Raw genomic sequence first — 23,554 nt, 5'->3', positions numbered from 1 at the left:
ATCATTCTGCGTGGGCAGCTTTTGGATGCTGCTGTGAACGCCGATCAAGAGAACCATGTGTGTGTTTCTATGCATGAAAGCTGCATTTACTTAGACACTTGGATGACAACCAAAACCAGCATGGCTGAAGGGCTGAGGACCAGAGTACTTGTGTTACCCACCTCTGTGTTGGCACGTGTTGTGTTGTTTGTGTTTACAATACCTGCAACCGTTACAGTATATGATGTAATGTACATGATCGGTACTTGTAGCTTCCTGATGAAGAGACATCTTTTTTTCTGGCTTTTGCTGTCTGTAAACAATTTCAGCCAACTTGTAACGCATATAGTTTAATCTTACTAATTAACACTCAGTTTAAGTAGCGACAGCATTTAGCTGGGTCAAAGTGTAATCGTATACGAGCAGATTAACCTGTGAGACATCCATACCTGGCTTTAGAGACGGAAACAGCCTGAGCACTGCTGGAGACATCCGACTTCATTTTGTGATTAACAGAGTTCGAGGAAAACAACGTACATTTAAGATGACGAATTCTCATTTCTGCCTTGAAAATGTGGAATTTATTCACTGTCTGAACAGTGACCCAAGTGGTCTTCAACTCCAGGTAACATTTATACAGATTATTTAATAGAAAATTCATAATGTTGATTTACATGTACTTCCACTCTGAGGACACTGAAATACCTGACAGGAACTTCTTAATCTCAGAAGTCTGCAGCAATGCCACGCATGTTCATAGACATGGTCACATCCCAAGTTTGATTTTAAACTAATGATTGAACATCCCAAGTTCAAATAATTGACATCAACCCAGCAAAATGCTTCACAATATTTAGATAAAATGCACCAACTGCAGAAGTTGGTACCACACAGCATGTGTTCATATTTCCTCCACAGAGAAAGAATACATCTACATAAACATATTTAGCTAATTAAAGATGTCCGTCCTTAATAACACGTCCCAGTCCAGAGTAAGTCTGCCATCAGAAAAATTAAGGAAGTTGAAGTTGAAGGTAATGTTGAAAATACCATTAATGTGAAAGTAGACTTTTTTTGTTATGCTTATAATAAAGCAGGGAAATTTCATTTGAAGATGAAGAAGTATCAATGTATATTTCCTGGTTAGTCAGCAATGGGTTTTGTGAACGTCATGAAGCTTCCAGTTCAGATTCTGTCCATCACCATCTTGCTAAAGTGACTTTAGCTAACAACACCGAGATAACTGATGGACACATTTTATTCACTTTGGATTTGATGAGAGAAGTGAATGGGAGTCTATGGAGCCGGAGGCTTTTTGGAGCCGACCTCTAGTGGCACTCGCTGGTATTGCAGCTGAAGACACTTCTGGATCAGAACCATTTTACAGACTTGGAAGCTACGAACTCTTTTATATCCAGACTGTGGTATCACCAGATACGAATGATCCACCAGTTAAACACTGGCATGGCGCTGCTAGCAGGAAAACTCAGCTTTCTTTGTTAATATTGAGGAATTTATTGCTTTAATTGACTACATTTACCATCAACTGATTGAATATCCACATCAAAAGGGATAATATCCACAAGAATTTAATAATTTAATGAAGGATATTCAATCATGTATGGTGTACATAGCCTCGAACATAAAAGGGAAAGTATTTCACAAGCCTGGCAACCCAAATAATATTCCAAACAGCAAGAGTCTGGTCTGAAAGGTGAAGTCAGTGATTTCATGCCAACACTATTCAGACCCCTGCTTTTTTGGGGGTTCGGGTTCAAAGCATCCTTCAGTTCTTTTAGGAATCTCACAAAGATGCTTTGACGAACTGCTAAGCCTCTTGCGGTATTAGATTTTTTTTTAAATGCAGGATTTCATGTTATGTAATCCAACCGCTGATCAAAGTCAACACAAGTCACCCAGGTAAATGTTCTTTAAAAGAATTCAGGTGGATTACCCTCAACATTGGGTTGCCATTTAAAAGCCATGCAAACAAGCAAAACCATTGAAAAACAGATATGAGAGGAAGGGAGACGGTGATTAATGTGAGGCTTAAGGTCCAGAGCAAGCAGGTCATATGTGAAGGCTGATGAAAGGAACAACAAACTGCCCTGTGTGGAAGTGCAATTCTTTATAGATTTTCTTACAAATATAACTCAAAAATGGTCTTAACATTAATTATTAATGTACACTGCTCCCAAAAATAAATGGAACACTTAAACAACACATCCTAGATCTCAATGAATGAAATATTCCAGTTCAAATCTTGATTCATTTCATAGTGGAATGTGTTGAGAACAAAATAACATCAGAATGATCAATGGAAATCAGAATCATTATCCATGGAGGTCTGGATTCAGAATCATACTCCAAATAAAAGTGTAAAAATCAGATCACAGGCTGATCCAACTTCTGTGGAGATTCCTGAAGACAAGTCCAAATGAGTCTCAGTAGTGTGTGTGTCCTCCACGTGCCTGTATCACTCCCTACAACGCCTGGGCATGCTCCTGATGAGACCACGGATGTTCTCCTGAGGGATCTCCTCCCAGACCCGGATCAAAGCATCGGTCCACTCCCGGACAGTCTGCGGTGGACGTGGCGTCGGCGGACGGAACGAGACGCGATGTCCCGGATGTGCTGGATTGGATTCGGGTCTGGGGAACGGGCGGGCCGGTCCGGAGCGTCGACGCCTTCATCGTGCAGGAACTGCTGACACACTCCAGCCACATGAGGCCGAGCATTGTCCTGCATCAGAAGAACCCAGGACCCGCTGCACCAGCAGATGGTCTTCAACGGGTCTGAGGATCTCATCCCGGGACCTAATGGCAGTCAGGGTACCTCTGGCTAGCACACGGAGGGCTGCGCTGCCCTCCGAAGAAACGCCTCCCCAGACCGTCGCTGACCCGCCGCCGAACCGGTCCCGCTGGAGGATGTTGCAGGCAGCAGAACGTTCTCCACGGCGTCTCCAGACTCCGTCACGTCTGTCACATGTGCTCAGTGGGAACCTGCTCTCATCCGTGAAGACCGCAGGGCGCCGACGGAGAAGCTGCCGATCTCGGTGTTCTCCGGTAAAGTCCGGTCTCCCCGCACGGTGTCGGGCTGTGAGCACAGACCCCACTTGTGGACGTCGGGCCCTCGTACCGTCCTCATGGAGTCTGTTTCTGACAGTTTGAGCAGAAACATGCACATTAGTGGCCTGCTGGAGGTCATTTTGTAGGGCTCTGGCAGCGCTCCTCCTGCTCCTCCTTGCACAAAGGAGCAGATAGCGGTCCCGCTGCCGGGTTGTTGTCCTCCTACGGCCCCCTCCACGTCTCCTGGTGGACCGGCCCGTCTCCCGGTATGTCCTCCGTCCTCTTGACACTGTGCTGACAGACACAGCAAACCTTCTTGCCACAGCGTGCATTGATGTGCCCTCCTGGATGAGCTGCACTACCTGAACAACTTCTGTGGGTTGGAGACACCTCATGCTCCCTCTAGTGGTGAGGACACTGGCAAAATGCAAAAGGGACCAACGATCATCCAGAAAGGACGAGGACAGAGAAACGGTCTGTGGTCACCACCTGCAGAACCGTTCCTTTATAGGGTTGTCTTGATAATTGCCTCATTTCCACCTGTTGTGTTCCATTTGTACAACAGCAGGTGAAACTGATCCTCAATCAGTGTTGATCCGAACTGGACAGCTTGATTTCACAGAAGTGGGATTGATTGGAGTTACATTGAGTTGTTTAAGTGGTCCCTTTATTTTTTGGAGCAGTGTATTTTGTTCCTTTGAGAGAACAGGAACTTCAGGTTTAGACTATATCGTAGGGTTACAAAAGCTCGCCAAGCTTTTGATCAGCGGCCTGTTGGGCAGCAAAATGTTACGTGATAATACACATAATTACAAAATATTCAACACAACTACACCAGCCATACAGAAGATGGCAGTACAGACTTCAAGCACTGGACACTCTCTAACCATTGCAGTGTTTCAAATTATGGCTGGTTAACCACAATAGCATCATAGCTGTTGTCAATAACAAATCACAACAAAGACGTTAAGCAGACTCCAGGCGGTCGGAGTGCAAAAGACAAAGTTATTTGCACAGGTAAATAATTGACTTTTTTTTTTTACTCTCACTCCGTTGATCTTTGTGCTTGATATACAACCCAAGCAGCTCTGGTTTCAAAGGACGTAACTTAGTGGTATTTCAAAACTACGTACCCAGGACTTTGTGGATTTTGGTGCATCATGGTAAAAGTCTTGGTGATACAGCCTGCACTGCTGTTTGAACCGAGGAAATCTGATCTGATTAATGCATAATGCATATAATCCTAATGGCAAAAGCTCTTATTACTATGACTGCTGCTCATGTTTGGATATGAAGATGTAAAACCCTTGACTCAGAAATCACCACGATTGGATCCCTGTTATTTCCAGCAATAACAAAACATAGCAAGTAAATACACATTCCGAAAAAACAAGTTCTCTAATATTACTAAATAAAAAAATAAAAACAATTTATATTGGTATTCAATATAGTGAGCAGTAGCAGGTCCTTGAAAACCCAAAATTTAGGGCTTGATAGCCGAGAGTGGACTCTACAGATTTTACAGTCAAGACTCATTTATGAATTTGGCAAATATTGGCATGTCTAAGATTCATACTTCACGATAGACATCATACTGTGTCTGTGTCGCGCATCAGGGTAAAGCTTAAATGATACAGGTCCATGCAATTTCAAGGTCCTATGACCGTTTTTGCTCAATATCATTGACAAACTAGAAGGTTGTTTTTTTCAGTCTAACTGTTAGGGATCTTTTTTGTCTTATTTCCAAACAAAACTTGTGTTAAAATATTTGATTCTTAGGAAATGATCAAACTGGGTTTAGGGAATAAATTACAACATACTAGTATTGCCATCGGATTTCTGTGCCCACTTAGTGAAACCCTGCAGGGAGGGAAGGAGTTCCTGCAGCTGAAGAGAGATTTAGAGTTATCAGGGTTTATGAGCTACTGTGGGAGTCAGAGGTGGGCCATCATCCATTCTGTCCTGGTGCTATCATTTCTAAAAAGTTGGTGTGTCAGTGTTACATCACCAAGACGCTGAAATTTGGTTGTAAAATCTGTCACTATACACACCGACACGTGTGGCAACTCAATCTGATCTTTCAAAGTATATAAGAGAATTGAATTACACTGGCCAGTTTAAGCAAACATTACATTACATTTCATTTATCTGACTCTTTTATCCAAAGCGACTTACAATAAGTTCATTTCAACCATGAGGGTTCAAAACCAGAACAACAAGAATTAAGAAAATACAATTTCTTCCAGAAAGCCAAACTACAAAGTTCTATCAGTAAGTTCTATTTTAAGATACCAAAGTTCTACTGTTCAAGGTAAAGTCCAGAACCTGGACCAGAGCCTGGACCAGAACCTGGACCAGAACCTGCACCTCCTTCTGAGTGAGAAGAGGACGTCTTCTCCTGATGTTGTGCAGCATGTATCTACAGGAACGTGTTGTTGCAGTGATGTTGGCAGTAAGAGAGAGTTGACTGTGGAGTGTCTCCGAGGTTCTTATCAGTCAGGGTCGGGATAACAGAGTTGTTGAAGGTAGTAGTCAAGACTTGACTTGCAAAAGATACGAAGTCCAGGTGGAAGAGCGAGGCTTGTTTGAGATAAGATTCGACCCCCAGTGATTGGCACTCAGTGCATGCTGGTTTGATTTCTGACCAACTTTAACCCTACTTTGCTCTGATGTCATTCAAAGTAGTCAATGACAACATCACGTGATCAAGGCTGTTGCAGTTTTTGGAGTGAGGCGCCACGAGCATGATGGGAAACGCATGTGTCTCACCTGATCTGACAGCTGATTGGTTTAGATGTTGGCTCAACAATATCACGTTTCACAGAAAGTTTTAATTTTAAATGAATTGGAAATACTTTGATTGTATTTGTGTGATTTTGAAGGTTTATTCTGTTAATTGAATAAATGTTGGTTGATGGTGACAATTATCAGTCAGAGAGGTTGAGACAGAGGTTCAATCTGTTGTATATCAACAGTGGACTCATCTCATGAATTAAAGTATTTCACAACATAGAAACTTCTGGTTAATAGAATGTGAGAATTCTGAAAAATGACATCTGTACAGATGTGATAGTCTTTGATTCATCGATGGTGAAAGCTACGTCTTGTATTTTTTTTCCTCTATCTGACCATCCATTGATGTTTTCAGTTTCTTTGGTAGTTTGAGAAGTACAGGTGCAGCTAAACTGATTTATGGACAGTGGCAAAATGATGAGATGCTGATTTATGATAATTCATGTCAAATGGAGGTTGAACCAATAAAAGAGATCACAGATTACCTGTGCAGCATTTTATTAGCCTCCTTTATAATTAAAACAACCTGGAGACTAAAAACTGATATCTGGGTCTAATAACATTTTATCAGATTGGGATCAAATCTAACAGTATGTGTGTGTTTCTATGACTTCCTGTTCAGACTGAAAGCTGCTAAATACTGTAGGACTTGATCACAGTTTTTTTTGTCTCTGCCCTCTGCTGCTGCTAACTGCTTTTGTCCACTTTCCAGCTCTCCATTTGCATGAGGACTTCAAACTAACTGTGCATTCCAATATCTATACTACCAAACTATTTAGTATGCCAGAAATGGATTTAGTATGCCCCAACACATAGTGTGTGAAATGTGAAACATGAAAAAATGATGTCTCAGGACACCCGGCTTATAATAACTCCCATAATGCCCAGTAATTGACATGATCCGGTCAGAAGGCCCCAATGTGCCAAACCTGGCATGCTGGAATGTCAGATGTGTTTGCTAACACTTTTACCATAACAATTTCATATCGTAATTTCACTGCTGAGTTTCACCCTTAGAGCCCGAAAATCTGACAGCGTGTTCAAAATCCATCTTCTGGGTTTTTTGCTCAGTAAATATTCAGCACAGCAAAGTTCTTATCAAATAAAACAGCTGAACTTGGGCTCTACAACTCCTCATTGCATAAATATGTTACATATCTCACAAGAAAGAAAAGAACTGGACCTTTACAATAATAACGTCTACATATTTCTATGTCAATGTAATCATGTGATGAAGACAGGTCAAACTTCTGCAAAGGGATCTTTACTAATGTCTTCACCCATCTTCAAACTTCTGCTTTATAGTTGAAAAGGTTATGAAGTCCAAATCAATCACAACATACCGCAAATTAAAAAAAACAGCAGAACATCACGTTTCTGATGATAGTTGTTTCTCTGGGCAACAAAGCGTTGTCGACTAATCCATTTTTAATCGCAGCAGATTTCAGCAGATTGTCTCCAACATAAGACGGACATTACATCTGTCTTTGTATGAAAAATAAACCAAAAAACAATGTGTTTGTGGGGCAGTCGGCCGGTTCCACACTGCATGCCATTCTCCTGCTCTCTTCCCTTTTCTTTTCTGTCAATCTCTACCGTCAAATAAAGGCCATCATGGTTCTGAGATCTCCAGATTCTAGACAATCTCGCCAATGCAATTATGAAAACATATCACTACTACCAGAATTCTTATGGTGAGATACATTTGAAAACATTGCTTTTTATATATAAAGAGTGAAAAAAAAAAAAATCTGCCAACATCAATTGATAAAAAACAACAACTGGATAGCCAACACTGTTATGAAAAATAATCATTCATATCCCTTCTGAACAAAGAGTTTTAAAGTGAGAAATGACCCTGAGAATAGGAGAAGGTTCATAGGGCTCTTGAAAAACAATTAAAAATGTTTTATTAGCATTTATTGAATAGTTTTACACACAAGGTTAACAGCTCTTAGTTCTTGGAGCCAAAGCAAACTGTAAAGCATGTTGGAAATATAGAATCAAATATAACTACGCTCTAATGTGTGTGTGTATAGTTGTGAGACATGTAGTATAATCTGTGCTCACCATTTGGACTATATCAGTAGCCCTCTTACAAAGACCTATATTTAGCACCTCATTGTGCCATATGGATTTGTCTGTCTTATCCTTTTGCCGTAAGCTTATCACCTCTTCATCAATTGGCACTCTTCATATCTGCTTGGCAGCTGCAGTGCATCAGGAAAGGAAACAGGCAGAGCCAATGTTAACAGCTAGAATCCGACATCCAGGCTTTTCCACAAACCACAGCCATGTTCCAAAGGTTGAAAATGCCTCTAGGTTTTGCCAGGTATGTTTTCTACTGCTTCACACTGACATAGGCTGAGTTTTCTCAGATATTTCCTGCACCTGCAAACCGAAGTTAGGAAATGTTCACATGTATTAAGCTGTTTTCATGTGTTTAAACTAAATAAGCATTTAGTCTGCACGGATGGAACACAGGCATCCAGGATGTTGTATTGAGGCTGAAGCAGCTATTGTTGTTACATTAAAGCTGCCAGTCGTTGATATTTCATGTCAGTATTCAGTAACTTTGAAGTTTTTCAGTGTTTCTCAGATTCACTAAAAACCCCAGATCAGACACAGCAGCACAGAAAGCTACAGCGAGAGAGCCAACACACTAGTGGAGAGGGAAGACAAAGTTGACATGACATGCAAAAGTGGCATAAATGCATGCAGAGTGAAAGAGGGAGTGAAGGAGAGGTGTTTAGTGCACCATGGGAGGTCCCCCAGCAGCCAAGGCCAATCGCAGCATAACCAGAGGATGCTTATTGGTAACCTGAGCCAGCTGAAACTCAAAGCTTTATCAAAAAGGAAGGTTTTAAACCTAATCTTCAAAGCTGAGAGTGTGTCGGGCTGCCGAACCAAAACCGGAAGCCGGTTCCACTAAATAAAATGGAGCTTGTATGAAGGAAGAAGGATTTTACATTCTATTCTGGATTTTACACAGAGCCAATGAAGCCAAAAAAATATGATCTCTCTTGATAAATCTTGTCACTACTCTCGCTACAGCATTTTGGATTTTCAGAGAGATATTGGGACATCCTGATGATAAGAAACTACAACAGTCCAGTTTAGGAGTAACAAATGCATTGAGTAGTTTTGTAGCCTCGCTTTGAGATAGGATGTTGTTAATTTTAACAATGTCTAGCAGGTGAAAGAGGGCAGTCTCAGAGACTTGTTGTCTGTGTGAATTAAGTACAATAACTTCAGTTTTGTCAGAATTTTCTAAAGGATTGCTGAAGGGAGGCATGTGTAAACTGAAACATAATGGTCCTAGTACAGAACCCTGTGGAACTCCATGACTAACCTTTGTGTGTGTAGATTATTCATTGTTGTCATTAATACATTTGAATCTAGATAAATATGATTTAAACCAGCCTAGTGAGGTTCCTTTAGTCCCAATGACATGTTCCAGTCTATTTAATAAAATATTGTGATCCATGGTGTCATATGCAGCACTAAGATCCAGCAGGACAAGTATCAAGATGAGTTCAAAGGATCATTGGTGACTCTCACCAGTGTTGTTTTTGTGCACATTGCACTGAATCCTGACTGAAAATCTTTAAAAAAAAATATATATATATATATATATATATATGCATATTTTGTTCAAATTATCAAATATTAAGCAGTTTTTTTTCAAGGATTTTATGAATACAGGGGAGTTGTTGTATCAGTCTATAATTGTCTAGAAGCACCGAGGACCACAGGGAGCTTTTTAAGTAGAGGTTGAATTCCAGCAACATTAAAGCCTGTGGTCCAGACTGTGTGATTGGTTGGCAATGTGAGTGTTTCTTTATCTTTTGACCAGTATTTGTTTGCAAAGATTTGTGCCACCCTCCACCCTCTGTTTGTTTTTGTTTTTTTATTTATATCATTTTATGGCCTGATGTAGCTGCATAGAATTATTTTATGGGACGATGGTATCTCAGACAGATTGAGGTAACGTAAGAGAGGAACATAACTGCAAGTCTGAGTCAGGGCTGTGCTATGGGAGCTTTTCTTTTGCTTTTTCATATATTTTAATATAGAATGAATTTAAGTCATCAATTGATTAATTGTTAATAAAAAACACAATTATTAAATGTAGCTTCAGCGGGCAGCAAATGAACACAGATGCTCCGAAGTTTGGATGACAAATGACAATACTGAGTAATGGATGTCAACTGCATATTAAATTGCAGCTTCAAAATGGAGAGCAGGGCACTTGTGCATTAGTGTGTTTAAAGGCATTAAGCCCCTCCTGCTCTGTTTCACTTCACTGTGGCTCAACAGCCAGTTGGTAGTGTAGACTAGTGCCAAACATTCAGTTGCAGTTTATATTTTTTTTAAAAACAAAGCATTTAGCTTATGACTGTGTATTATTATTTTGAGAATAAGCAGAGGGGGATATCATTCAAAATTGTAGGTTTGGTAAAAATGGAAACCCCAGTTAGATTTAATATTTTACAAGCTGGTAAGATATTCCACTCTAACTCTATCTGAGAAAAATCTGAATATTGATAAGATACAAAAATAATCTTACATTGTAGAATAGACAGATTTTGCTGAATGCAACCTGCAGCTCTTGTTTTAAGCAACACATGATATTGCTGCAGTCCAACAGGCAGAGGAAGATGACAGGGAGCCATATAGTGAAAATGTGAGATAAATATCACCAAAATCACGTGCAGCCTCAGTGGCTTTTTTTTTTTTTTTTTTTTTTTTTTTTTTATTTGCGGCGACTTTGGTTATGTAAGAGATTAACCGTGGTGGGGTGAAGGTGGAGATGTTGGGAGCAGACAGTCTGGTTAACTGGAATTAGAGGCTGCCTGCATGTGCAGACAGACCATCATGTAGCTGCTGGCTGGAGGCTGAAAGCTGGGGAAGCTCCGACCGACCGACCGTCTCTGGAGAAGCGGGCTCCATGTCAAAATGCCAACCTTTTCAGTGATGTATAAAGGAGCTGTCATCATTAGCAGGTAAGAAAAACTCAAACAAGCGGGGGTTTCGAGTGAAACTGTTTGTGGCTGAAACACTGATGCTGCTGCGTGACCACTTAAGCCGGTGTTGAGTGTATGTTGCAGCGGTGATGCTGGAGTGGTTGTAAGACTCCTGCTGGGAGATGAACAAGTGGAACAGAGCGTGACTGGTGTATTAACCCTGTTACATTGGCGGTGTTTAATTGAAGTGGGGTTTGTGATGTCCTGTCAAACTCTCGCTCTTAAACCAGGAAACATGTTGCTGCTTTTACTGTTTAAACATGAAGCGCTTTAGTGTCGAAGTGTATTTACGGTCAGGGGAACAAATTGGAGCCGATATCAACACGTAGGTGTCGCCCTGGTTAAAGTGGTTTTCCTGCTGTTATTTTGGAAACCATTCCTCCGGAGAGGACAGACGTCTCCATCTCGTCTCTGCGCTCCGGCGCCGCTCGTTGGTTTTCCTTTAACAACCATTGTGCCAAATGTCCGCTCCAATCGTTTGTAGATATTATTATTTTCTTTAACAACTCGTTTCCGAATAGTCATTTGCTTTCCCAGATAAATGGTTGTAGCGTAATCCTGAAACATTGTAATGAATGAACTCCATAGAGTCACGGTAAAAGCACGGGGTTTACTATGTTGCTCCAATGCAGATAATAAACCACGTTTGTAATATCCCTTTCTGTTCATGTCAGCTGGCTCACTGCCTTTAAAAATAAAAGAACACTTTAAACATATTCATTTAAATTATTCAATAAGAGGCACTTTGTTTGTTAATGAGGAACATCCAACACGTTTTGTCTGGCAATTACTTTGGGAGTTAAAGCAAGTTCCACTACTGAACTTGAGTCGTGAGTCTCCTGGATGAGTAGGCCCACTTGTGGAGCACTGATTGTGTCTTTCAATGTAGTTATTATTTAAGCCCATTGTCATTGTGTAAAAACACTATTCTATTCTAGTATCATAGCATTTGCAGACAGCATACATGGATCGTGTAGTGATGCATGTTTAACACGTCTAATTCATATTGAACTGTTGAACAGTGGTCAAACCATCCTGGCTCCCTTACAGCATTCCTGCAGTTGTTCCTCCTCAGCCATGTGTTGCATCTAACGCCAATTAAAGTGGATGTTGTTGGTACTCTGACATGTACACTGATCAATGAACATGCAGTCAATACTACGGAGATCTTCCTGGCAATCATCTGTAGATTAGGACATATGCACCTTATGAAATATCACTGCTACAAGTAGTTGTCTAGTCAGCCTCAGAGGTGTGCAGCTCTGTGTTTTGATAGCATTTACTTCATACTTTCGCACATCACAACCGTCAGATTCCAGAATGGCAAAATGCATCAAGGACTCCTTTCATGCAAACATTGGCCAGCGTCCAGCCACTTACACCCATAGAAAGACCTCTGACAGCTTTGACCAGGTCCCTGTGCTGAGCTTAATGGGGTTTAAATCTGTCAAAAGACATTTGCAATTACTAAAGTTGAAGCTTTTCATTTATTTCAACCTTAATTAACTATCACTCAACAATAAGGAATATTGAAATGGTCACAAGGACCACCAGTCCAACACAGCAACCTGAGACACGTGACCTGAGCAGATTGTGCCAGTACTTTTTCCATTGGGTATAACGTCAATGTTTAATCTTGGTGTTTTCAGTTAGTGAAATAAAATGTGTTCCATGATGCAGTTCTGGTATATTGAACCTGTGACACAACTCCCAGCCAATATAGCAAATAACTGTTGGGCATGTTTTACGAAATGATCACCCAGTGACACTTGTAACTGGAACTGAAAACCAAATCTGGTTATGAGACGTTGCCAGAAGACAAACTTTAAAAAAATAATTAAGCTGTAAATCTTGGCTCTTCTTTGTGTTTACAACAGTGAAGCCAAATCACCGAGATTAAACGGAGCGAACATAGTGGTTGATCTCCTCAGACAGGGCTACAGCCACTAGATCAGGGCCACACGGCTTTTCTTTTGGCCAAGGCAAAGCATGTTCCTTTCTTTTATTTTTTTAATAACATATAGTGAAATATGAGATTGAACAAAAGAAAATTTCCACTAGAAGCGCAGTGGAGTGATGTTCAGATAATTATTGCTTTATTGTTTGTATCTCTTGCTTTACCCCATAATTATTCACGTCACCATCACAGCAGTGATGTGACATATTCAATATATCATGTACATAGCAATTCTTGAAATATACATTTCTGATTGGCAGTACTTGCTGATGTTCATGGCCTATTAGGGGCATTATTGTGTAAAAAGATGAGACGATAAAGCAGTTTTCCAAGAATTTGAAATATGAAATATGATCTGTTAAACCCTATTTGGTGGCAATTTAATACGTTTGTCATATGGAACGTGTTAAGTGTGTTTATTTAAACAAAACCATAATTTTTAGCATGAAAGTTTATTCTTGACCTTGACTGCATTAGTTTGACAAAAAGATATTCCTCCAGGCATACTAATGTTTTTCATCCCATTCATAGTCCATCTGGCGTTTGACCAAAACAGAAGGTTCACTTGTTGGTTCTTTCTCGAGGATTCAACTACATCATAGTTTTACAGCCCAAATATACAATCACCTTTTATTATGTGATCAAACTGCCACACTTAGGTCATGTGATATCAACTGTGCAAAGTCTATCAACTGATGACCACAAAGCTAATAATAATTTATTGTTAATAAAGGTTCCCACATACTGAGGGACTGCTAACATTTAAGATGCACTGATTGAGAGGAGATAAGTTCCATCCTTAAAATTGTGTTCACAGGTCATCAGTGCGATGAATTGTACTTCATACTTGCCCAAATATTAATGAGTAGTACATTCATTCTGCTGCTGACTGACATTCATAAAGACCACGTGTTCCTTTGAGGTTGCGTGGTCTCCGTGTGCCTCGTTGTTTCACTGACAGCAGCAGGAGTGTCAGGTTGCCACTGGTGAACCTCTGCAGCTGAAATATTGATCATCAGTCTTGTCGTTGGTGCCGACAGACGGGGAACTGTAAGCGACACCGAAGAGAAGACGTTGTTCCAGAAATGAACACAATAATCCAGTAAATTTACTGATAAAATATTGCATATAATTTGTGCAGTTTATATTGTTGATCTCTGTGTTATGTTAATGTTTGCAGTGCAGTCTGAGGAAAAGGATGTACTGTAATTGCTATATGAGCCAAACTTAGATGGATTAGTAATGAGGAAAAAGAACCACAGTGCTCAGTTTTTGTGCAGCACTGTTACATAAGACTACAATCATTTCTGCCAACCTGATCTACTGGAGATTACTGTACAGCATGTGAGCTCTGATAAAGATGTCTTCCACTAAATTAACTGTCTTTTTATTTTTTTGTCACCAAACTGTTGATGACTCTGACTGAACTTTACCTGGCCTGTTCTTAGTGTTCTGACACAGTAACAGTATAATAATAATAATAATAACCATAATAATAATAATATCCGTTCCAGTCAAAATACTTTACATGTCTTCTAACTGGAAACATCCTTTTTTAATTCAGTGGTTAGTAAATTGCATTTATAATGTTACATGACCTCTTTCTACACTATCTGCTCAGCCTATTTCCACCTAATTTTACATATCTCTATTTAAGGCTTCATAAACATATTCACACAGACATTTTTAAACATCACAGAACCATGTTCATTTGTTTAAACAGGACCTTTTATATATATTAAATGTGGCCCAAGTCTCAAATGATGAGGTAAATTTAACTATATAATCCTTTGAGAAAAATGCTCAAGCTTCAGACTGCTCTGAGCTATCAGTTCATGACCTGCCTACATCAAATCATCATGCATTTCTTTATATGATCGTATGCTCCAGGCACAGCATGCCAGAAAATAATAGGTGGTATTAGATGATAGCAAAATAATATGTCCTTGCTATATTTGTACATTTCCCACATATATACTAAGTAACAAGAGTATATATAGTAAAAATCGATATTTGGCTTAGAAAGAGTTTAGAAGTAAATACACTATTATGTGACACAAGAAGCAAGTATTGAGAGTAATATTTACAAAACCCGCTGTAATCTTTGTTGCTGCAGATGTTGTTGTTGTCCACTCATTTTCTGGATCACATTTGAGCTCGACCAATCAGAAGACAGTGGGCTTTCAGGGGAGGGGGAGCTAACACGCTGGTTTCAGACAGAGGATGGACTCATGGGGCTTCATAAAGAGCCAGAATAAGATAAATAAAAAGTTTTAAACTTTGAATAACGGAAAGCTTCTCCAGTGGAGTCACAGAATATATATACCAAACAGCAAAGAATTTGTATAATAGAGCTCCTTTAAACTGGAAAAGACATAAAAAAAAAGTATTGAATTAATTTCACTTTTTAGAAGTAAATTTACACTTTTTGTTTTGCAGTGACCCTGCTAAAATATGAACTACAACACTTTGTACATTTTATATTTCTAGGTACACGTCTTGTCCACAAGAGTACCAAATTTCAGGTTGATCCTAAATAGAGTGTCCTCAGAGGCTGTTCCTATTTGGCTACTTCAATCCAGACATATCTGACCTGGCCGTGATCAGACCACAGGTGGCCAGCAAAAGTCCAGGTGGAAACACACTGAGGAAGCATCGAGCTCTGATGTGTTCAGGCCACCTGCGAATGTGTCCTGAACATTGGATTAGATCAGAGCTCAATGCTTCCTCAGTGTGTTTCGCAGAAACGCTCGACACCCCATCTCCAGATTGACAAAACTAGCGGCTTAAAAATTGACCAAATTTAAAATTTAAACCTGAACCTGACATGGCACAATGATGAGCATAAAACCAACATTTATTCACATGTATTCATCGGTGTATGGAAGACATTGATTTGCACAAATATCTGCAGCTCAAACTGAGACACTGTGTTTAATGACAAAAATGCTCAATGTTCATCATCAAGTCAAATCCCAGTTCAGGGCTCCTACAGATGATCTGACCTCTTTTTCCCATGTCTTTTTGTTCTGTCCCTCCTCTTCTTCTCCGTCCTCTTCCTCCCTCCCCCTCTAACAGGACACTAATGGGTCCATATGGAGTTGACCGCGCTGTTCATTCCATGGAGTTTACAGACTGTGAGAATGGCCTGGGTAAGTCAGTTTCTTTTTCTCATTTCTGACCAAAGTTAGAGGGAAATACCTCGGTCCCTACAACTGATGTTATTAACTAGATTTGACTACGTTGCTTTACGCTTGACAGGTCATATTTGTTACTTGTAGCTGTTGCTCTGTCTCTGTAGTTACAGTTCTCAGAGCAAACATGCCTAAACTTTTGTTGATACTTCAAGTACTAATGTACTCTTCATTCCTTTCACAGTGGTCTATAACTGCTATACAGTTCATATATGTCCGCGATGGTGAGCAGCAGCCAATAGGGGAGAGCAGTCCTTGGAGTGGAAAAAAATAGTTGCCCGTGCTGCACTTATTCATATGTTGGCGTGTGTATCGACCGGTATCAGCAAATTTAGTGTTACATGCTACAGAGAATAACAAATAATATTAGAGATACTGCTGATTTTTACAACATACATTTATTGAATCGAAGGGAACAACCATTTTAATGTTTAGAGCGACAAGACCAGGTCAAACACTTGAATATGGCTGGACCACGCATGAAATTGGAGAGGGCTTATAATTAAAAATGGGACTTTTAATTTGAAAAGAATACAGGAAGTTGTAGCATTTAGGTAAACCAATATTTTTCTCATAAGCTCTGGAGTTTGCATGAAACAGTAGACAGTGAAGTATGTGATTCAATATTTGATGGTGGCATAAATTCAGCAAACATGGGATATTTTTAGGAGGACAAATAACGCTATTATTTAGAACGAATAAGATGTGGCGGGCTTCTCATTTGAAATGGGCATGTTCTCATAACAGACCCAATTTTCGGGAAAGGAATTAATAACGTTCAAATACGTAGAGAAATGAGCTCCCTTATGATCTGCGGTTGAATTGGAGCTGTGGTTGTTTTGCTGATGCTAACGTTGCTATCGGCCTACTTTGCATACCAGTTGGGTGGCTGTTGACTGTTGAGGCTCTGCCGTGTCTTGTCTGACACTCTTCATGCTCTGTTGCTCAACATTATTGTAAAATTAATGTAACGTTACTCAGACCAGGTTGTTGTTTTTTTGGTTTAGACTACCTGGAGGGAAGCACACTTTAAACCCTTCGCTGCTGTGATTTGTTGTTTCACCGTCAATCAGTGGGTTCATAATCATCCTCCCATAATAATGGGATGCAGAATAATAACGTGCAGAGCTTCCCTACTGCTGATCCTATGTAGCACCAGACAAAAGACTACCGGCAGCGTGTGAGAATCATGTTTCAATCAGAAGCCAGACTTTACTGGAGTAAGGAAAGGATCAGGCCTCGATGACGACATGATTCTGATGAAATATGAAACAATGAATTAAAAGCTTGACTTAGGACGCAGTTGGACTTTGTTTTATGGCAGAATTGATTAATATGTTTACCCCTTGGGGGCAGCAGAACAAGCGGTTGTAAAGTTTCTATGGAAAACTTAGTTGGAAACATTTGTCTGTATAACGTACACATCCATCCACAACAAAAACAACAAAAGTATTGGCAGAGATAAATGTGAGTATTCCTGAGCTGTTGTTTGAGAACTACGGACCTCCTACTGGGATGTTTTCCAGCAGCGTGCGCCTCCAGCAGCTTCAGGTCCAGGACACCCAGGCTGCGTGGCGTCGGCGTTACCTCCACCGCTGCACAGCTACACGGTTCTCCAGCCGCGCTGCTGCTGCCTGGTTCCCAATTAAAAGGGCCATCAGGAATCAAATTATAATAAAAAAAAAATAAAAAAAACAGAACTTTGCTTTTTGTGGTAATGGATACTGGTTTTTTTTTTGTAGTTGTTGGTTTTTTGTTTTCTAAAAAGAAAACCGCTGATTTTTTTTTAAACGTAATTGCGTTGAAACATTTTTCATTTTCCAATTTTTGTTTGAGAATACGAAACCGATACAGACGAAGGTACATACTAATTTAGAATAACCTTTTGTTTTGTCTTTGGTCTCAGTGTTATTGCAAGCACTGATTCCAAGCAGCCCATTTGGTTGTGTTTGTGTATTTGTCATACCACTTGTTAGAGGTGTGGTTTATTTACATGAAGTTCAAATGAGGATGATCAAACTAACAACATAATGTATAGCATTTTCCAATCATCCTTCACTGTCTGGCAATGGAGCCTGATTATGAATAACTGAAATAATATAAGTCCTACTTTTAAAGGGATTTTCTCTGCAGAGTCGGCATCCTTGCTAAGTATCAGTGTGTTTGCCTGTGAGGGGAAGTAGGTCATGTGGCAAAGCTCTAACCCACTTAACTCAGCTGCGTTAAGAATGCAGAAGCTGCTGTTGTTTTTATCCTGACTTCACTTCCACGTCACCACGCTGGTGGAGCCCACACAAGGACAAACAGCTCATACACAGGAATCACAGTCAAACTGTAAAATATCCTGCCGAAGAAGAGGTGCTTTACATAAGTGAAGTACTGTACACAGTCTACTCATTGTCAATATCCAGAATCATGTTTCAACCAACTGTTGTACATGAGATGAATTATTATAGAGAGAAAATAAAAGAAATCCAAAACTGAAAACATACAGAAATGTCTAATAAGCCATATTTTTGGAGGCTCATAAAAGACAAACTGAAAAACTGCTTTGGGTAAAAGCAGTATATGAACACGGTCCATTACCATGAAGACAGAGTCAGCAGTGTGTTTCTCTCGTGGTTGGATGCTTCATATTTTACCCTCATCATTTGCAATGTTTAATGTTTTGTCTGGTTGAATTGTAAGTTGACAAAAAGGCAAATTGGCAAGCATTCTTCTTTCACAATATTTTGTGGAAATAATGTGAGGAATCGACCAAACTGTCCTTATACATATACACATATACCATGTGGTGATAAGTTGAACTTCAATGGGGACTTTTTGACGGGAAACACATTTAAAAGAAAAACACATTTCTTGAAGAAACTGCAAATGAAGGACATTCATGTGAACCAATGGTGGCATCTTTCTTAAATGATATTACAATTATATGAAAATATACTGATCCTTTGTTGGACCCAAAGTGTGAAGTTTGGTGCTGACTTTTAAACCTCATCATCATAATGAACCTAATTTGCCGTACTGAGCATTTTGGAATTCGAGTGGTTTTATTACCACTGTGGCTTGACAGAGATATATTGTAAATATAATATAGATCGACTAGGCTCTGTAGATATTAATGTATTACGTAACTTATAAACTGGACATGTCCTCATAATGAGCTTATATACAGTTGAACAATGTACACTACAGAGTGTGTTCAATACAAGGGGACTGTTTATAGATGTTACATTACAATATGGACTTTACCGTGTCATGTAATAATAGTTAACAAAGTATAAACTTCACAATGGGCTTACATGCAGGTCATTAGTGAGCAACACTGAGCAAAGAGATGTATTTAAGTGGTCTACACAGAGTTATGCACAATTCAACACTGAATTAAATTAGAATTGGAGGAGGACTTTAATATCTGAAATGAGTTTCAGGAAAAGCTATAATTGTGCGTATTTTGATCAAAACGCAAGGCACGACATAAAACTGCACAAAAATATGAACAATATAAGTGGTATTAATGTTTTAAGTTTTTTTTGTTACAGATGAGAAAAAAAGGGGACGTGTAAAAGACAACACTTTTTCTCAAGCAATAGAAAGCAGTCTGATCTCTCTTCAAATTTAAAGATGAAGTTTAGTGTACTAGATATAGTGGTGAAAGGCGTAGTGCAGAGGATGCTGCATGGAGAGAAGGCTGAAGTGATGTGTGGACCCACAATACTAAAATCAGCAGAAAGGTGAGAAGCAAATCAGCTTATTGTCATCCAGCTTGAGCATATGCAAGTGAACTCTGTTCTGATACATACAGTAAAGCCTTAAGACCCCCGTCCTGTACATCTGAAGCCTAAAGCAAGCACAGCAGAAGGGGGAGGTTCTGCTGCACACTGCTGTCTGCTGTCCTACACCGAGGACAGCACATGCTAATCTCTTTGTTAACGCTGCTGAAAAGCTGTAGCACCTCAGCTTGTGGGCGGGAGGAAATGTTCATAGTGAAAACCATCTCCGTCACGCTTAATTTGGTCGACATACTAGTAGAAGCTGCAGTCTGCTCTAAAGAAACCGTTTTTGCAGTTCAATAAACATGTTGTTTATTTATTTTATATTCTCGTCTCATCTGCGGTATTATGAACGATTTTAAAAGACCTTTTCCTCACATTTAATTTTCCTTTCCAAGGTCTTAGAGTGTAACGTTTTAGTCCTTGGGTTACAAACATGCCCTTGATGCATCATAAGCAGGAAATAATGATTGCGAAAGCAAAATGTTCAGTTGATTAAGAAGAAGAGACTCGTGTCTTTTATATTTGCTGCTCGTACATTAGAGCGCTGTTGTCCTTATCTGATGCTCGGCAGGAGGAGGAGACTGCTTTCAGGCACAACAAAAGAACTAGAAATGGTTTTCCTCAGAGAAGAGCAGGATGGGAAGGAGGACTTTAGAACTCCATTCTTCCAACAGGCCATAATTAACTGGCGCCCCTTCGCTCCAGACCCAATTAATGTACCCATTCTGCCTTTGTGGTAACAGGCTAATAGTAGCCTGAAGCTACATCTACTGTGTTCACTTCAAGTGCAGTGATGGAAAATGTGTGAGGAGGAATCTGAAGGACTTTTAGAGATGGAGAAGCTGTGTAGGTAAAGTGTGCGCTATTCAGTGTGAGCAGAAATATGTATGGAGAATAAATTGGTCACACTGGCTATGAAATCAATTTCTCCATTGATTGATCTGATGATTAATAATTTAACTCACCCGCTGCTCTAAAACAGTCTCAGTAAAAACATTGTAATCAGAAGGCTTGTCGACCTGGTCTTCTCTATGAAGGTAGAAGAAGTCTGTTTATTTTCATTGTGTTGACTCGAACATTGAACAGAATACGATTCAGCCTCTACATGTCGTCAATGACTGAGGCTGTTTGGGATGTTGATGAGTGAAGTCTGTTCAGGCAATACGAAAACTGGATGATGTCAGAAAGCTGATTCATGTTTCAAATTTAAGTGAAATTGAAGTAAACCACAAAGACCTTTTGCCATTTCAAACCATGTGGCAGCAAAGAAGCCGTTAAAGAAGCAATGAGCAATATCACATTTTTATTTTAAATCCTATTATTAGCTGCTGTAGTTGAAGTCTCTTGATTATTATTATTTAATCCCTGCCTTTCCAATACAAAACCTGGTAATTGTAAATTACAGCATATAGTAAATAAACATTTGATAATAGAGGAATATTTGTATTCATTTTCAAACAAATTCAGTTTTGAAAACGTTCCTACTTCCAGAGAGCCAATACCTGCTGCCCCCCGAAGTGAAAGAACGACCGCACGGCCGCCTTATATGACCTCCCATTCCTCTTCTGTCAGCAGGATGCTAATTAAATGACAACGGCTGACCAATGACCTTCCCATCACTCCAAAGAGATCACAATATTCAAAATCCCATCTGCACCCCACCGTTATTATTCATTTATGTACGCTGATTAGCATTTGTCCCATTTGGAGTTTGTCTGCTTTTTACTGTGGAAAGTGAAATACAGATGGAGTGGTGCAGTGATGACTCACTGTGTAATATAATAAATCCTAGTTAATGCTATGTACAATAATTTGACACATCGCATGCTGTCAGAGACGGCAAAACTCACTCTTTCATTGTATATTAAGAGCAAGAAGAAATGTCGCAGTAAGTTAAATCTTCAAGGTTTTACTGTCATCAATCTGTCGAGTTAGTTGCAGAAAATAAGAAAAAACATTTTAGAAAGTTGTTTTTGTTTTCCTCCTCCCACCAGGAATTAAAGTGATCGGAGGAGTGAAGGAGCTCACTGGGGAGGAGTTTGGAGTCTACGTCAAACGGATTTTACCAGGTGGCCTTGCTTCAAGCGATGGTGAGTACGGCACCTTCTGAGGGTTTCTCCTGTCATGATGTCCAAGGTTTGCTTTCAGTACTTCAAATTCTATTTTTATTGTAATATCCAAAGAAGAACATTCATTTGGTCACATTCATTTTCACACAAAAATACAGCGGCAGTAAAACTACACAGCCAAACAGCCAAACATCATCATCACACAGCACTGTGATCTTTAAGTTGTCGTCACCCTCCCTAAATAAAAATACAGTTTTAATGTTAGGAGACACATTTTATCAGCAGTCAACAAGCGAATCGTTTTCAAAATCACATCTTGGTTGAAATTTCTCTAATTTGCAGCGCGTTCAGTTCTCAGGACGACTGTAGAAAAGGTTAAACTATCTAATATTATTTGGACTGTAATCTTTCTGCAAGGAGAAGAAAGAGGTCTGAGCTCAGTGAGTTTTAGTGTCACAGCCTTTTCTTTGGTGTTTCCAAACACTCTTAATGTAAATGAGCACAACCACAGTGTATCAGATTGCATTAATACGATCTGATGTCAGGCCGTTCTGACTCATGTTCAGCTGGTCTGGAAAGAGAAGACACTTTTCGGAGCGGCAGATGTACACTTATCCCATAAGAAAGGCTGTATGTGATGATATCAGTTCATTTAACCTGGCATATACACCTCCTTTCCCCTGAATCTCTACAACAGAGATGGAGATGCCAAAATTAGCATGACACATAGAGCCACATGAATCCAGTCAGTACAACTGTACTAATAAAATCTGGCACAGCAGTTATTTTTGTAAATGTATATTTCCTACCTCGATATTTTACAGGAATACCTTTAACATATCACATTAAACTAAACTTGCAGTTTGCAATCGTGCCAGTTTTTGCGTTGTTCCTCCATCCTTACTTGCCATTCTCATGAGCACAATATCTCAGATAAGATTTTCATGGTTCGAGGTCACGGTGACCTCACATCTGTCCATCTCATTCTAATGAACGCAATATTTCAGAACCGCATTAAAGGAAGTTTTTCAAATTTGAGAAAAATATTCATTTGGACTCAAGGATGAACTGACAAGATTTGAATGGGTGAAGGTCTCTGGGACTTTACGCCCATCCCACTTCAAGTTCTTCAAATGCAGCACAAACGTTGTGGTAAATGTGATTCCATAACTCAAGACCTGCCGGGAAGATTGTGACTACATTTCACATTTTGTCAGATACCGAATTACTGACACTAATCTTGGATATGAACTTCAAGACTGTGGTGACTTTATGATCTTCTGTGCTGCAGATGTCTGGTAGACATCCCAATTTTAGAATTTATAGCGTCTTAGCATCACGATCCATATTTGAAGACTTTTCCAGTGTTAGCGTGTGATAAATACATCAGAGTCATCACGACTTATATCGAGGACAGGTCAAAATGCAATTTGACTGTTAAGCGCCAAAAAGTCTTTCGTAAATATTCTGCTTTATGTCTTTTAAGTGTAACATATTGTGAATGACTTTTAAAAAAGGAGTTCATGTTGAGATGGTGGTCAAACTTGTCAGACTGAAGACATCTGGAGTGACACAACAAGTATTTTTGGAGCTTCTCTCATGTGAAACATGAATAAAACACACCACAGGACTATCATGGCCTACTTTCTGTGTGCCACAGATGGTGGATACGGGGAACACTAGTGAGTGAA

The 23,554-nt window shown here is 39.6% G+C and overlaps 1 protein-coding gene across 1 annotated transcript in view; it reads left to right on the top strand.

The window, feature by feature from the left end:
• LOC138627552 (disks large homolog 2) overlaps positions 1–23,554 on the top strand; it is a 72,645-nt gene that overhangs the window by 26,226 nt on the left and 22,865 nt on the right. Inside the window, exons 2-3 of the mRNA XM_069709965.1 lie at positions 15,903–15,976; positions 21,789–21,884. Coding sequence (XP_069566066.1) covers positions 15,903–15,976; positions 21,789–21,884 — 170 coding nt within the window. The remainder of the gene's footprint in view (positions 1–15,902; positions 15,977–21,788; positions 21,885–23,554) is intronic.

Source organism: Brachyistius frenatus, unplaced genomic scaffold (genome assembly GCF_029030835.1).
Source record: "Brachyistius frenatus isolate BFR_SWC_R1_liver_20210118 unplaced genomic scaffold, ASM2903083v1 Contig_87, whole genome shotgun sequence".
Classification (NCBI taxonomy): Eukaryota; Metazoa; Chordata; class Actinopteri; family Embiotocidae; genus Brachyistius; species Brachyistius frenatus.
The sequence above is the reverse complement of the archived record's forward strand: the minus strand, read 5'-3'. Positions and strand labels throughout refer to the sequence as shown.